Raw genomic sequence first — 13,183 nt, 5'->3', positions numbered from 1 at the left:
GTTCAATCTTATGAATTGAATTTCTCTGGTTCAGCTTTGGACCTGCAGACACACCCTGGCTGATGACTTTCACTCCAACAGCGCTGACCTATGTTCTACCTACAACCAGTGGTAAAGAGTAAAATTCTGACAAATCAATAAAAGCTGCATGCAGAGAGTAGATGTAACACCCACCACTGCTCTTCCACAAAGCCTGTGGAGAGCTCAAGGATCATTTGAACAAGGTACTTTATTTTTCTAGACAAGCCAAGCAAGCACCATGATTCTGTCAGACTATTATTGATGCAAAAAACCAAAAACAAGTAAAAAAATGAAAGATGTCCAAAAAAATGCACCACCAAATAAGTAAAAACAGAGGTTGTACAGAAAAGTAGGTTGTCCTAATGACCAGAGAAACACTGGAACACCCTGAAAAAAATCTCACAAATATACTTCAAGGAAACACCAACATAATCTGCTTCTGGACATACATAATAAATCCTCAGTGACTTGGAAGAAGACTCAAGTCCTGAAAATTATTTGTCATGCTACTTAACAACAAGATCACTGAGACAGAAGGAAAGTCACCACTGAAGAGAAATGCAGCAAGTCTTTCAGGCCCATCTTGGCACAGGGGTCTTTTATTACTTGAGTTTTCCACATTCCTATCTACGTTCCCAAGAAAAGGGTCCCACAGGTGGTCCTGCTCAAGAGAGCCTTGTAACTGGAGTTCCCTCCAGTTACGATAAAATAACGTATGTTCTCATTAGGCCAAATGCAAACAGTGATGAAGAGGAATGCAATGACATGTCACATCGAGCAATCAGGAAGCAAACCTTTGACATAATGCAGCAGGCAGATAATAAGACCCCATAGTTAGCAACAAATGAGACTGCACTTAATTTGCTGTGCAATGTTCACATAATTAGATAAATTTGGTACCGTCAAGACAGCAGACGGCTAGAATATGGACTTGATGAATTGGGGGCTCTCTGTCAGGCACCGATCACATTAATCATAAAACCAAAACGCAGCGACACAATTTTTCTTCCAAACATTTGCCACAATTTTCTAGAGTGAAAATATGCATGTGCTCTTGTTTCTTTTTTTTTTTTTTTAATGCGTTGTTTACTTTTAAAACAAGAAGGACTGATTTCTGCACCATCAGATGGAGTACAATTTCTAGAGGCTCAACTGTCCCCACAAAGTCCATCCACTGTACCAAATACGAGCCACGCAACCACAAAGTATGTTCTAGCCCAGCTCTACCATCATGTTCTGGATGATTTCACACTGGACATCCACCAGCAAGGAGGGTGAGTGCTATGTTATGACCTCCAGAGACTGGAGGAGAGAGAAGAAAGACAAAAGAAAAGTACAATAAAAACTACTGGACTAAAGGGCAGGACACGAGGTTAAGATGTTTGCAGATAAAATTTAAAGACGAAAAAGGATTAAGAGACTAACTCCACAGCTGTTGAGAATTTTCCCAATGTGGTTGTACCATAGTGCAGAGCACTCGGAAAATAGTCAAACAGAAGTGGCGTTCCCTTGACCCCAAAAATATGTTGCAGTTAAGAAGTACTTGGCTGCTCAGCTTTGGTGCTTCACCAGCCACAAAGGCACCTTTCAGGGCAGTGCCCAAGAAGATTATGTTTCCTCTTCTAAGACACACAACCAAGTTTTCTCTCCAGTACCTTGCAAGTTGGTTTTGCAAGAGGAGCTGCTGGGAAGGTGAGGAATCACAAAGAAGAAAGGCAATAGTTGTTTGCAAATAGTTATTTTCCAATAACGATATCCAAATACTAAGCAGGACACTTGATCCACTGACAGACAAATGATCACTGCTAACTCACAGATTATTAATATTGGTACAGATGAACTGAAGCCTGATCTGCCAGAGCTATACGCTGGCCAGGGTTGATAGCTGGACAACTTCAAAAAGATAAAATACTGGCTCCCATTACTGGGAATATGATTCAGAGGTACAAAGCATCAGCTGGCGAGCTCGTAGTTGCATTTTGGAGAAGAGCTTTCTTCCTGACCCCACCAAAGAAACTGCTGTGGAACCCCAGGACAGACGCAGTGCACCAATGCTCCTTGTGAGGAGTGAAGGGGAGCAACTGAGTGGAGCACACAAATAACGTGTGACAAACACCAGAACATTTCTACCCTCTCTTCTAATCACTGATTTTAATACTGCCTCTTTCAGAAGTCAGTATGTGCTTTATTAGCCAGAGCTTTGGCTTACTAACTATCTCCTAGTATGTTGTTTTATTATTCTTTTTCTACAGTTTTTACATGTACTTGCATGCAAGACCAGAACTATTTCATTCATCTCCCTTATCCTCCCCAATTCCCACATTAGCAACCTGCTTTATCACTTCTCTTTTGCACACTGCATGTAAGGAGCTGCTCTGCCTCTTTAAACATCCAGTCAAACTGACTGCCAGCCAAAAAGACAATGACTTTTCTTCTGCTAGGATCCAAATGATCTGCCCTATCATTTATTTCCTGCAGTATTTTGGAAGCGGAATAAAGCCCTGGTAGCCGTGGGACTCCACAGAGCTCCTGGTTGCTGTTGTCTGCATTACTGCATCCCCTGGTTGCTGCTTTCTGCATCCCCTCCCAGGGACTGTTCCCCTGCTCACACCTACCCAGAAAAAGTATAAGTAGCCCTGGCAAAGCTGGGTGAGCACTGACCCTGGTCAGACAGTGAAGCCACAATGGGACTCCAGAGGATCAAAGGAGAGTTTTGTAAGTGATGAGTCCTAGTTGTTCTTCCCTTGCTCTAGTTACAAAAGGTTTCTAGCCCTTACTGTTTCCCCTACACCTAGTGCTCTGGCACCTGTCCCTCACCAGATGTCTGAGCCCTACGTTACAGCTGTGAGTTGAAGAATTTTGGGACAGTTGTGTGACCACCAACCCCATCACACTGCTCCTCACCTCCCATGGTGATGGTACATTTCAGAGACAAGAAGAAATCCTTCCAGCCACATGGTCATTACAACCTCTGTTCACATCTCTGCTGGCTCCGCTTTCCTCGCCCTGATCAAAGCTTACAGGAGGTGAACCCAGATCTCTCTATAAACATCTCCTTCAAGACATCAAGGAGTATTGACCTGCCATGTCCTAGATGAGGAGATGAACAATGAACCACCCTCTCAGGGTATAGCCCTTGACTAGCACCTGTGCTCACTGCCCATTAAGTGTCCTGGGGAGGCAAGGCTTTCATGAGAAGGCCACCACCAAAACCCAGAGTCCTGTCCCTCCAGAGTGGACACAACACCCACACGGGAACCTGGCTTCTTACCACATTTTATAAAACGCTGGCCAGCCCATCTGGGCTGTTGTCCAGTGAAATCAGACTGAATTATGGCATTCCTGGCAGCCTTTTGCCACTGTCCACACAGCTGGCAGGCAGGGAGGAATGGTACACAAGGTCTCCAAAGAGAGGGACCAGTGGTTGAGTCTTTGCCAAGATGGTGACAGAAATGACCCAGGCAAGGCATGATGTGACAAACACGGCGGGTGCAAAAACACAAGTCAAGCCTGTTTCTGGGACCTGAGCTGGATGACAACAAAGGAACCCTGTACTCCCATCCTGCTGCTATAGGGTACTTCCATAGGCTTAACAGAGCTGTAAAGCATTCCTGCCAGGGAGGTCAGCATTGTCACTGGATGGGGACAATGAGGCAGAGGGTGGCCAGTAGGGCCAGCTTGCCAGAAGGGCAATAAATTCCTGGGACTTTAGCAGTGGGATTCAGCATACTGCATGTGGCTTACATTTTATCAAGGCACGGGAGTGGAGGTGCAAGACTTACCCGTGGATAGCGTGGATAGAGTGAGGTTCGTAATGGTATCGTCCTTCCTGGTGGCGCATGTCAATTGGCAAAGGAGCGTGGAAGGCCGGAAAAATGTGCTGCGGCACTGTTATGGGGAATAGAAGAAAAAAAAAGGGACTTCAAAAACTTTTCCTTCCCTTTTAAAACAATTTCAAAGGCACTAAATCTCCATGAATTTCAGAGCAAGAGCAGTGCAAGACAAGGGGTCTTCATGATATCAGCGCTATCATACACCAGAGAAGTGGAATGAATAAATAATCAAAGTCATGCGGAGAAATCCTACATCTTCGACATAAAAGATCTCCAACAGGGTTTTTGACAAAGACAAGCAGCTAAGCGCTCTTTGAACTTGAGGAGATTATAGCAAGCACCAAGGAAAACTAGACTTGCAACGCAAATCAGACTCAACAGAGCCTGGTGGGATCCAGACCTGTATCGTCCCTCAAGCCCGGAGTGGCAGCAAACACTGTTCCTGAAGGTCTGTACACACAAGTTGAAAATATTTACTTAAAAATATAACAGCAAGAGCAGTGCTAATGCAGAATGTCTAGGCAGTCAGAAGAGGCTCAAAAGCGCCTACTGCCAGGTTCTGAGAGAGGAGCCCAAATTGCTCTCACTTGTAATCACTTGAGGCCCTATTTTTTATTCATTTGAGAAGCTTGTTTCATCTTTGATGGAAAGATAAAGTGGTCTCAAAAGGCACCGAACACCTACATTGACTTATTAAATCTACAGGTTTTAATATTTATTATTGACCCCAAAAGTTAACAGCGAGAATATTTGAGTGAGTTGAGCTGATGGAAAATTCATCAGGTTATTTCTCCTCGCCACCCCCGACAATGCTGCCTGGTCGCCTGGGCCTTTCCTGCTAAAATTACAGAAGCTAAAGAAATACGATTAGCAGAGCCTCGGCAGCAATACCATACGACCGCAACAGTGATACCATACAATCACCCTCTGATAGGGCTCAGTGCGTCTGTAAAGATGCCCCTTTCTAGATTTGTGGCGGTAATCGGCTTAAAGATAAAATGCTGGTCTTGCTATGCCTTTACAGTCAGAAGTTCTTCGCTAAACATCGCTTAATATTGTTGCAGGTTTTTACACTCCTTCTCTGGTTTCTTGGCCTTTCTGTCTAACTGGAGACTAAAAGCAAAACAAAACCAACCTCCTAAGCGAGCATTTCAAGACCCGGTCTGTGCTCAATATTTCACTGTGACTTGCCTCCGCGACAGGTACCATCTCTCTGTAGAGTGGGGAAGCACCATCCAAAACCAAAGTGTGAAGGCTTGGGCCAAGTCTCTCGCTGATGCTCAGCAAAATCCAGTAAGCGCCAAACTCTTTTTCTATGAAAGACCCAAAATTCAGCCTTTTGCATCTGTGACTCCAGCTGTAACAGAGCTACGCCGACTCCATCCGGAGGGGATGTGCTCCTCTCGGGTCCGTCGCGCAAAGCCTGCATGTAATCCTCATATACGCCTTTCCCAGCATATCGGCAAGAGGATCTGAGGCTCCTACTCCCATTGCAACGTACAATCCCTGAGCACAGTGCAGCACAGGCGCCGTCAGCCAGGCTGCCGGGAGAGGTGAGAGACTACACAAAAACAACCCTCCTGCCAACTCTGCTGAAAGGCGTTAAGCTAAGGTAGTCGGGGTGGAAAGTATTTAAGGCTCCGCAGCAGACTTGCTCTCTGTGCTCCAGCAAAGGGCTGGCACTTCACACTACCTGATACACTGGGAGCATTTTTGCAGCTCGCCTAATGTCAGGACACAGTAGAGTAACTGTTAACTGCCTCCCCCACTTCTGCTCCCCCCCCTCCTCTTCCAAAAGCAGCTCAGGGAGAGAATGAACTCGCATCCTTTAGGATTTGCTTTGGCAGAAGGAAGATTCACCCTTTAACCGTCCTAAGTAGGCATGATCTGTTACATAAGGACACTTGTAAGGAGTTTTCATTTTAAGAGGTAACCAGTGTTTTTCCAGGTCAAAAATGCACCACAGTTTAGCTGTCACACAGCATCCCCTGCTCCTGCAGCACAGTAAAGCCTCTGGTCTCCCTGAATGATGCTTGGCTCAAACTGCTGCCTGGGCTGGCAGACACCTAAAGCTACTGTCATCCTCCCTGGCGACACTGCTGTCCCCAGGAGCTTTTACATCATCACATGCAAAGCATGGTCACAAAATCAACTGGCCCTGCACAGACATCCAATGGCAGACAACACCTCTTCCAGCCTGAGCCCCTATGTTGGGCTTCCTGCCGCTCCATATTTATGCTGTACAAATGAACCCAAAGGAGCAGGATCATTTCTGTGGTCCCGGCATCAACTCACAGCCCTGCTTGTGGCATCCCTATAGGTGAAGTTTAGCAACCTCCCGAAACAGGGTGGCCACTCTGCCAGTAATGGACAGGTCTAGGGCTGAGTTAACCCTCAAAGTAGAGGAAACTGTGAACTGACATGGGCTGAAACTGTATTTGCCACTGTGGTTGAGTTCTAATGATACAGAGAATCATATCATAATCCTGTGGTCCATTCCCTAGAGCAGTTTGATTTATTAATAATAATAAAACTACTAAAACCAGGTCAAACTGAATATCTTAAAAGCTGGGCCAGTTACGTTTTACTTTGTAACTGTGCATTTGTACATGATTGATTGCTGAGACAATATTGGAAATTTTTGTGCTAAAAGAGTCTTTCCCTGTCACTCAGGAAAGATGGGAAATAAAAAACACAGGCTGTTTGCTGCCTGGCCTCCTTTCCTAGCTATCTATTGGTATAAAAATGACATCTGAAGAGAATTTCTCCCCCTCACACCTCTGCTTATTAATGGCAGAAAAATTTCCATGAACTTCCTCCCTCCCACTGTCACTGTGGGTTTGTTTTTTTAGCATTTCAAACTATTTTGTCCATGGTAGGGTCAGTGATGCCTCTGCCTTGGGCACCTGTTTCACACTCCCATTTCCAGCCCCATCATGTGCCCTGTGCTTGGCTGCCACTAATGGTGAGGGGAACGGTTGTTTTTTGTGACGTCCCTTTGCAATGTTCCAGTTCATGACTTTCCTTCTGCTTCCCTGCCTGGAAGCATCAGACAAGCCTACGGGATCCAGTGGCTGGTGCTGTTCCTTTTTATTCTCTTCCAGGTGCTTGGTCAGAAATAATGAATGGTTTTATAGGCAATCAACTACCAATTCATAAACGTCAGCCTGGCTCTGCTTCTTGTTCCCACCCCTCCAGAAGAGGACTGAGAGCTGGCAGCAGGACAGAAACACATGCCGTTAACAAAGATGGATGTTTTACACATAGGAGTTAAAAAGACAATTATATTCAATTACTTCAAGTAAGTTACGGTGATGTATTCCTGAATAGCCACAGGAAGGGTAATATGATGATTAGGGCAATGAATTTGCCAACTTTAATCTAATCAAGACAATCTTTTGTTTAGCATTATCTGCTTTGCAGTGGCAGAGGATTTACCAAACCCAAGCAATCTTTGCAGATTTAACCCCAAAGCTGCCCAATTAGCGTTAATGATGATTGTTTTACACAAGAGGGAGGAAGGTTTTAGCAGGAGGCCTGGGGAAAGCTTTTCCCCAGGAAGAAGTCGGGCCACACTAAACCATGCAGTACAATACGCTGAGGTGCAAAGGCACAACAGGTATCCCCCAGAGCTCCCAAAGCACTGGAACCACGGATAAACACTTCCCCTGGTTCCTGTTGAAGGAAGAGAAACTGAAGAACACATCAAAATCAGCACCCAAGGGGAAGGGACAATGAGAAAACAGGCTGTTTTCTTTAGAAATAACACAGTTCTACATCAAGTCGGAGGCACGAAGCTCGCAGGGTGAAGCACGGCAGCGGAGGGGAGAGGTGCAGTCAGGAGGCCCCACCTTCCACCCCGCCACAGATCCTGCAGGAATGTGTCTGCTCCACTGTGCCATTTGATAAGGGGAAAGACGCTGCTACCTGTCCCCACTTGTCGGAGCTGATTTTCTGGCCAAGGTTTATGAGCAAGACACAGACCTCCCACTGCTGTATTCTCATCCTTGTCTATTCAAAGGCCAGCCAACCCTCTGGCTTCAAAGAGAAAAGATATGAGGCAGAAGCGCAGGTTGAAAGGGGATGTCCCTTTGCCGAAAATCCCAGGAATCAGGGTGGGACGCATCAGAAACAGGCATTTTTTGAGGATGATGCAGGCTTTTGATTATCTCCACAGATAAACCTGTGCTTCAAGAGAAATACAGACTGCATGTATAGGTTTGTACATCAAGCAAAGGAACTGTTCTGACATCACTCACAGAAGAACCTCTTTCTGAGATGCCCAAAAAAGAAAATCAGGAACGCTCAAGTGAGCTTTTTCTATTCCAAATATTTCAGCTTACACATGTGATTGTGTATAAAATAAAATAAAATTATGGAAAAAGAAAAGAAATCAGACATATATCACCACCACTCCCCCACATCTCCCCTCCCCCCGCCCCCGCAGCACTGAGTTGGGTTCCATTTGAAGTTTGCTTTTACAAAAAAAATTCCAAAAAGCCTTGAGAAATGACTTAAAGAACACCCACTATTGGCACTTGCAACTGTGTTGCCGCAGCAAGACTGCTTGGTAAGAGACTCGAAAAAGCACCCTCCATACTCTTGGTACCACCAAATATGTTCTGGGTTCCCCTTGCTTTATCTGAAGCACATGCAAGTTGCACAGGACACCATGTGGGCTAAAAAAATATGGTTTTCTTATCAATGTCCAACAGTCTTCTGTGGGAACAAGCAGTCCAGCCTCTAAGTGGGTTTCTTTGCCATCAGAAATAGTGCATAAGCATTTTTACAGTGAACAAGGAAAGTAATTTGTTGAGGAAAAAAGTAAAAGATCCCTGTCTGGATAATTCAGTATCTGTAGTGCCTTTCTCAACAAATTTGCAGAAATACTCCTAAAAAAACGATATCTTACAAAAGAGGAAGCACAAATACTGACTTCTTGAGATGTCTTTTGGCTTTATTTCCTATGGGGTTAGTGATGCATGGGACACAGTTTTCACAGAGGGATCACAAGGTACCTTGCAAAGACTAACAGAGCTTTGCTTCTCCTTAGGAAGGGAAGCAAACATGCATTTGAAACACAGCCCTGTTTTTTACTCGAGAGGGGCTGAAACAGGATAATGCCGAATAACTTGCGCAAGTCTACACAGCCAAACAAGAGCAGGTTATCCAGTGAACCTCAATCACAGCAGGCAGAATTTGCAACTTTATCTCTAAAGGCTTCAGAGCCCCAGGGTACTGGATGGATTTGTGTTAGTGGGAGAAAAACTTTTCCAGACAACAGTTCACACACTCCTGTCACTGCGATGCCATTAGCAACTGTGCACAGGCAGCTGACACAGGAAAAAAAAAGGGAAAGGGATGTTCCAGAAGATGCTGGTGACAGTCCATCAGTCGTTCTACAGCAGCAGCACTATGCTGTCACAGGGCACACCCCTCTTACTGGGGAAGGTAGGATGCTGCTGCTTACACAGCTTACAATAGCTTTTGCTTTTTTTTTTTTTCTCCCAGGTCCAGCTTCTTTGAAAAGGATAATAGGGAATAACTCCTGTCTCCTCTACAAGGAAACATCTAACACAGGAGGAGGCTTTTTCCTAGTTTTCCCAATCCCTAGAGCAAAGGCCCTTCTTGCTGCCTACATCTCCTCCTGGATGTCCAAATCTCACTCTTTTCTCAAGAACAAGGTTAAGGTAAAACAAACATGAAGTGTTCTTCACTCAGTCATCTCCCAGAAAGCCCAAAGCATCAAGTGATAAAGGAATTTTAAGCAGTATTCATTTTTCTTATTACGCTCTTTTAAGTCTCAATTTTACTCATCCACAGCATACATTTTAAAGGGATGTATTTTGGCATCCAATGAGTATAGCGGTTGTGAAAAAGCAAAGACAGGCCCATGCTTTGCTCCCCATCTTTCCTGTGGTGATTCTCCTCACATCAGAGCTCTCCTGGGGTTGTTGGGTTCTGAGAATCCCTGGACAGCCTCAGCATGTGAGCAGTGTAGGCAAATCCAGCCTTGAGCAACTGAGTGTGTGTGTGGCTACTTGACTCCCTTTGATAGTCCATCCTGGGCATTTCAGTGTTGTATTTGGATGGCCGCCCCTCTGGAAAAGTGCTGCAGAACTGTAGGTGTCGGCAAGGGAGATGTTTTTGTGTTTGTGTGACGTCCCCAGAATAATGATCTAGCTGTTTAAGTGAGCTGAGCGAATGAATGAGCACAAGAAAAACATCTTCACTGAAAGCGCAGCCAAAGTTAATGCACCATTAATAATGGCCTGGGTGAATTATTGGAAGGGATAATAGGCCTGGGGTCAGGGAAGGTCTGAGACAAAGAACAGGGAAAATTGGGTCACAGAAACATGACAGAGCAGATCACGCTGATGTGTCTGTGGGATTCTCCTCGGATGAAGTCATATACCACCACACAGAATATTAAGGGCTTTGCAAGGACAGCCATTCCCAGAACCACCACTCAGATCAATACAGGGAGGAGGGGGAGCAGCAGACACACAAGGCTACAGTATCTGCCTCTTAGTCCCCCATGAGTCCCCCTTTGAGAGATTCACTTTAATGTTGTTTAAATATTTTGCAAAATACACCAACTGCGCACCTCCCTCAAAAATGGATACTTATGTGGTTGCTAATTACACCAATCTGAGAATTTTCTAAGCAGAGAGACGTGTCTGGTAGAGTATCTGCCTTCCCTGAATGGCAGCACCATGCATTTCTCAAAAACTATTCTGAGGTGCTTCAGCAGCTCTGCTTTTCTCTCTCCAAAATTGCAGCAGACTGGTCATGGAGCTGCAACCTCTTCTCCTGCCCCGTCACCTGCCTGTCTTCACAACATTAAATTACCTAGTAATCATGCTTTGTCAGAATTACCCTTCTTTAAAACTGAGATAATAATACCTCCCTACCTCAGAGGTTTGGTTAATGTTTATACAGCACTTTAAAAATGATGTGGTAATTAAGTGTTCAGTATTATTATATCAACGTGTATAATGATTCCAGCAGACAGCACTATAAATAGGGCTGCACCATGCCTGCTTTCCTTTTGTTTGGCTTGTTCGCATTTGGTTTGGTTTTCACACAGCATACTTCAATTATTATTGGTTAATTGTTCTGTTGTTTTACTACCTGCTCAGTGGCTTTGACAAAAATAAAAGAGGAACCACACAGGTAGAATAATAGGAAACACTCATTTTGGCCCACTGTGAACATTATACCAAGGAGAAATGGCGGTAGACTCCCATCAGTTCACCTGCAGGAGCCTCTCCTGCCCCACGCACGACAGACCATTTTGAAAAGCTATTTCCATCCAGAGGGACAGAGAACCAGTTTTCTTCTAACAAAACTAATGCAGAAAGATTGTGGTAGCCTGATTTACAAAACTATTTCTTCAGACAATGTGTGCCAGAATGTTGGAGAAGGCAACAACCTTAATTTAACTGTGGTTGGGTATAGCAAACCAAATTTCCCATCCAGGTAAGAAATAAGGATCACACAACTAACTTCTGTGGGACAAACAGGTCAAGTAATGGTAAATGCCTCGTACAAGAGTTGGAAGGAGAAGGGGCCTTGCTGGGATGAAGATTTGTGAAATATAAACAAAAAATAATAAAAATGTATTGCCCTTCAGCTTAAAATCACCCCAAAAAAAGCTTTGAAAAAGCATTATTGTACTGACATCTCAAAGTACCTGCATGACAGAGACAGTGTGACTTCACACTCAGAGAAACTGAGGTGCACTGAGGAGCAGAGGACAACACTGAGAATGCTTGCCTCTCCACTCTAGTGCTGCTGGAGCCCCCCCACATGCACCTCACTACCACAGAATGACTCAGAGCTGTTGATTTCTCTGCTCAGGTCCCTGAAAGAACACAGACTTTGAATGCCCATGTGGATGCAGTACTTAATTTATGTAGAATAAAGTCTATTCCTGGATTACCTGCATAATGAAATCCATTATAAAATCCAGGAGACACAGTAAAGATCTCCAACAGACACTGTAAATGGAAGGCTGCCCCTCTTTGGCATCCCAGGGGAAACCTCCTTGAATGCGATCACAACAACCATCCATCCTCTTGGGGATGGCCCAGAGGGGTTTATCTGCTTAAAAAGTTGACTCTACTGCTTCAGCTCACGTGGAAGAACAAACACAGGTCTTTGGAAGATGTTGAGGGCTGCCCTTATGCAGCCCCCGCCTGAGACACAGGCACTGTTGGTACACAGCAGGCAGAAACATGGTCCTGGTAGTCATGCAGACAGGGAACACGTTTCAGCCTGGCCACTGTTTTTGCATTTGAGCAACACTGCTGAGCCTCAGGCTGTGTCCAAAAGCAGGAAAGGCAGGCAGGCTTCTGCAGGGCGAGCTAGCTCTTGCAGTTGGGATGGGGCGAGATTAGATCAGTGATCTCCCCCTGCAGCCCCGTGGTCGACTCGAGACAACACTGAAGGAATGTGCCCATAAAGTTCCTCCCCACCTCTAGAAGGAGGCAGTGCACTTAAATGAACTCAGGCCCTGATGGAAGAAGGATATTCTTGTTCACCTCAATGTCTAACCCATCCTGAAGCTCCTGGCAGCTCCACTCAGCTCTCTTGTGTACTGCCTGACCTTTGGTAAGGGCATTAAACCTGTCAGTCTTTTCCTGGGCAAAAGAGATGGAACAATTACAGCGAGGCTAAAAATGGCCTTTCCCTCTACATGGAACATTTAGATTAAGAATTTAAGAGTTCATTGACATTTTCTATAAGAACATAGAATTGTCGTTAAGAAATCAAACTCATACTCCTCAGTTGCTATCTACCATCTCCAAAACACAGTGTCAGGGGCCTTTTGCCTCATCCACCAAAGGAGCAGGGACAGCTGCTGCTGGCAGAGACTCAAGGACACCAGGAAATTCTTCCACGTGCTCCCATACAGCAGCTGGCTTTACAGCACCCTTCACTTGTGACCAAAAATGGGGCACTTTGCTTCTCAATGAGAAAACAGAAACTTTCTGAAGCCCGCTGACAACCCACATGGCAAGTTCTGGATTTGTTCTTGTAAAACAGGCTGTATCCAAAACTTTCAAAAACTTCAAAATGATGTGGGGTGGGAATGAATATATTCAGCTCTATAGAAGTATTTTCAAACATTCAGATGGGCATCTGTGAATTAATGCATTATCTATTATTCTACAAGGATTCCTGGGGTCTTCAAGTTATTGATATGCAGCAGCCTTAGGGGGACAAAGCATTATTTCTTTGTACCTCCGGGAAGGGTAAATAACATGAAAGCAGAGCTCTCCTGCAGCCAGGGGGAACCACATTAGCATGAGGAAGTCCCGCAG

General features: G+C 44.9%; 1 protein-coding gene across 1 annotated transcript in view; it reads right to left on the bottom strand.

The window, feature by feature from the left end:
* The window catches only part of GLI2 (GLI family zinc finger 2), a 192,952-nt gene that overhangs the window by 64,054 nt on the left and 115,715 nt on the right, over nucleotides 1-13,183 (bottom strand). Inside the window, exon 3 of the mRNA XM_050340169.1 lies at nucleotides 3,804-3,909. Coding sequence (XP_050196126.1) covers nucleotides 3,804-3,909 — 106 coding nt within the window. The remainder of the gene's footprint in view (nucleotides 1-3,803; nucleotides 3,910-13,183) is intronic.

This window comes from Myiozetetes cayanensis, unplaced genomic scaffold, assembly GCF_022539395.1.
Source record: "Myiozetetes cayanensis isolate MyiCay16 unplaced genomic scaffold, myiCay2020 scf9, whole genome shotgun sequence".
NCBI lineage: Eukaryota > Metazoa > Chordata > Aves > Passeriformes > Tyrannidae > Myiozetetes > Myiozetetes cayanensis.
This window is presented reverse-complemented; position numbering and strand designations above follow the sequence as displayed.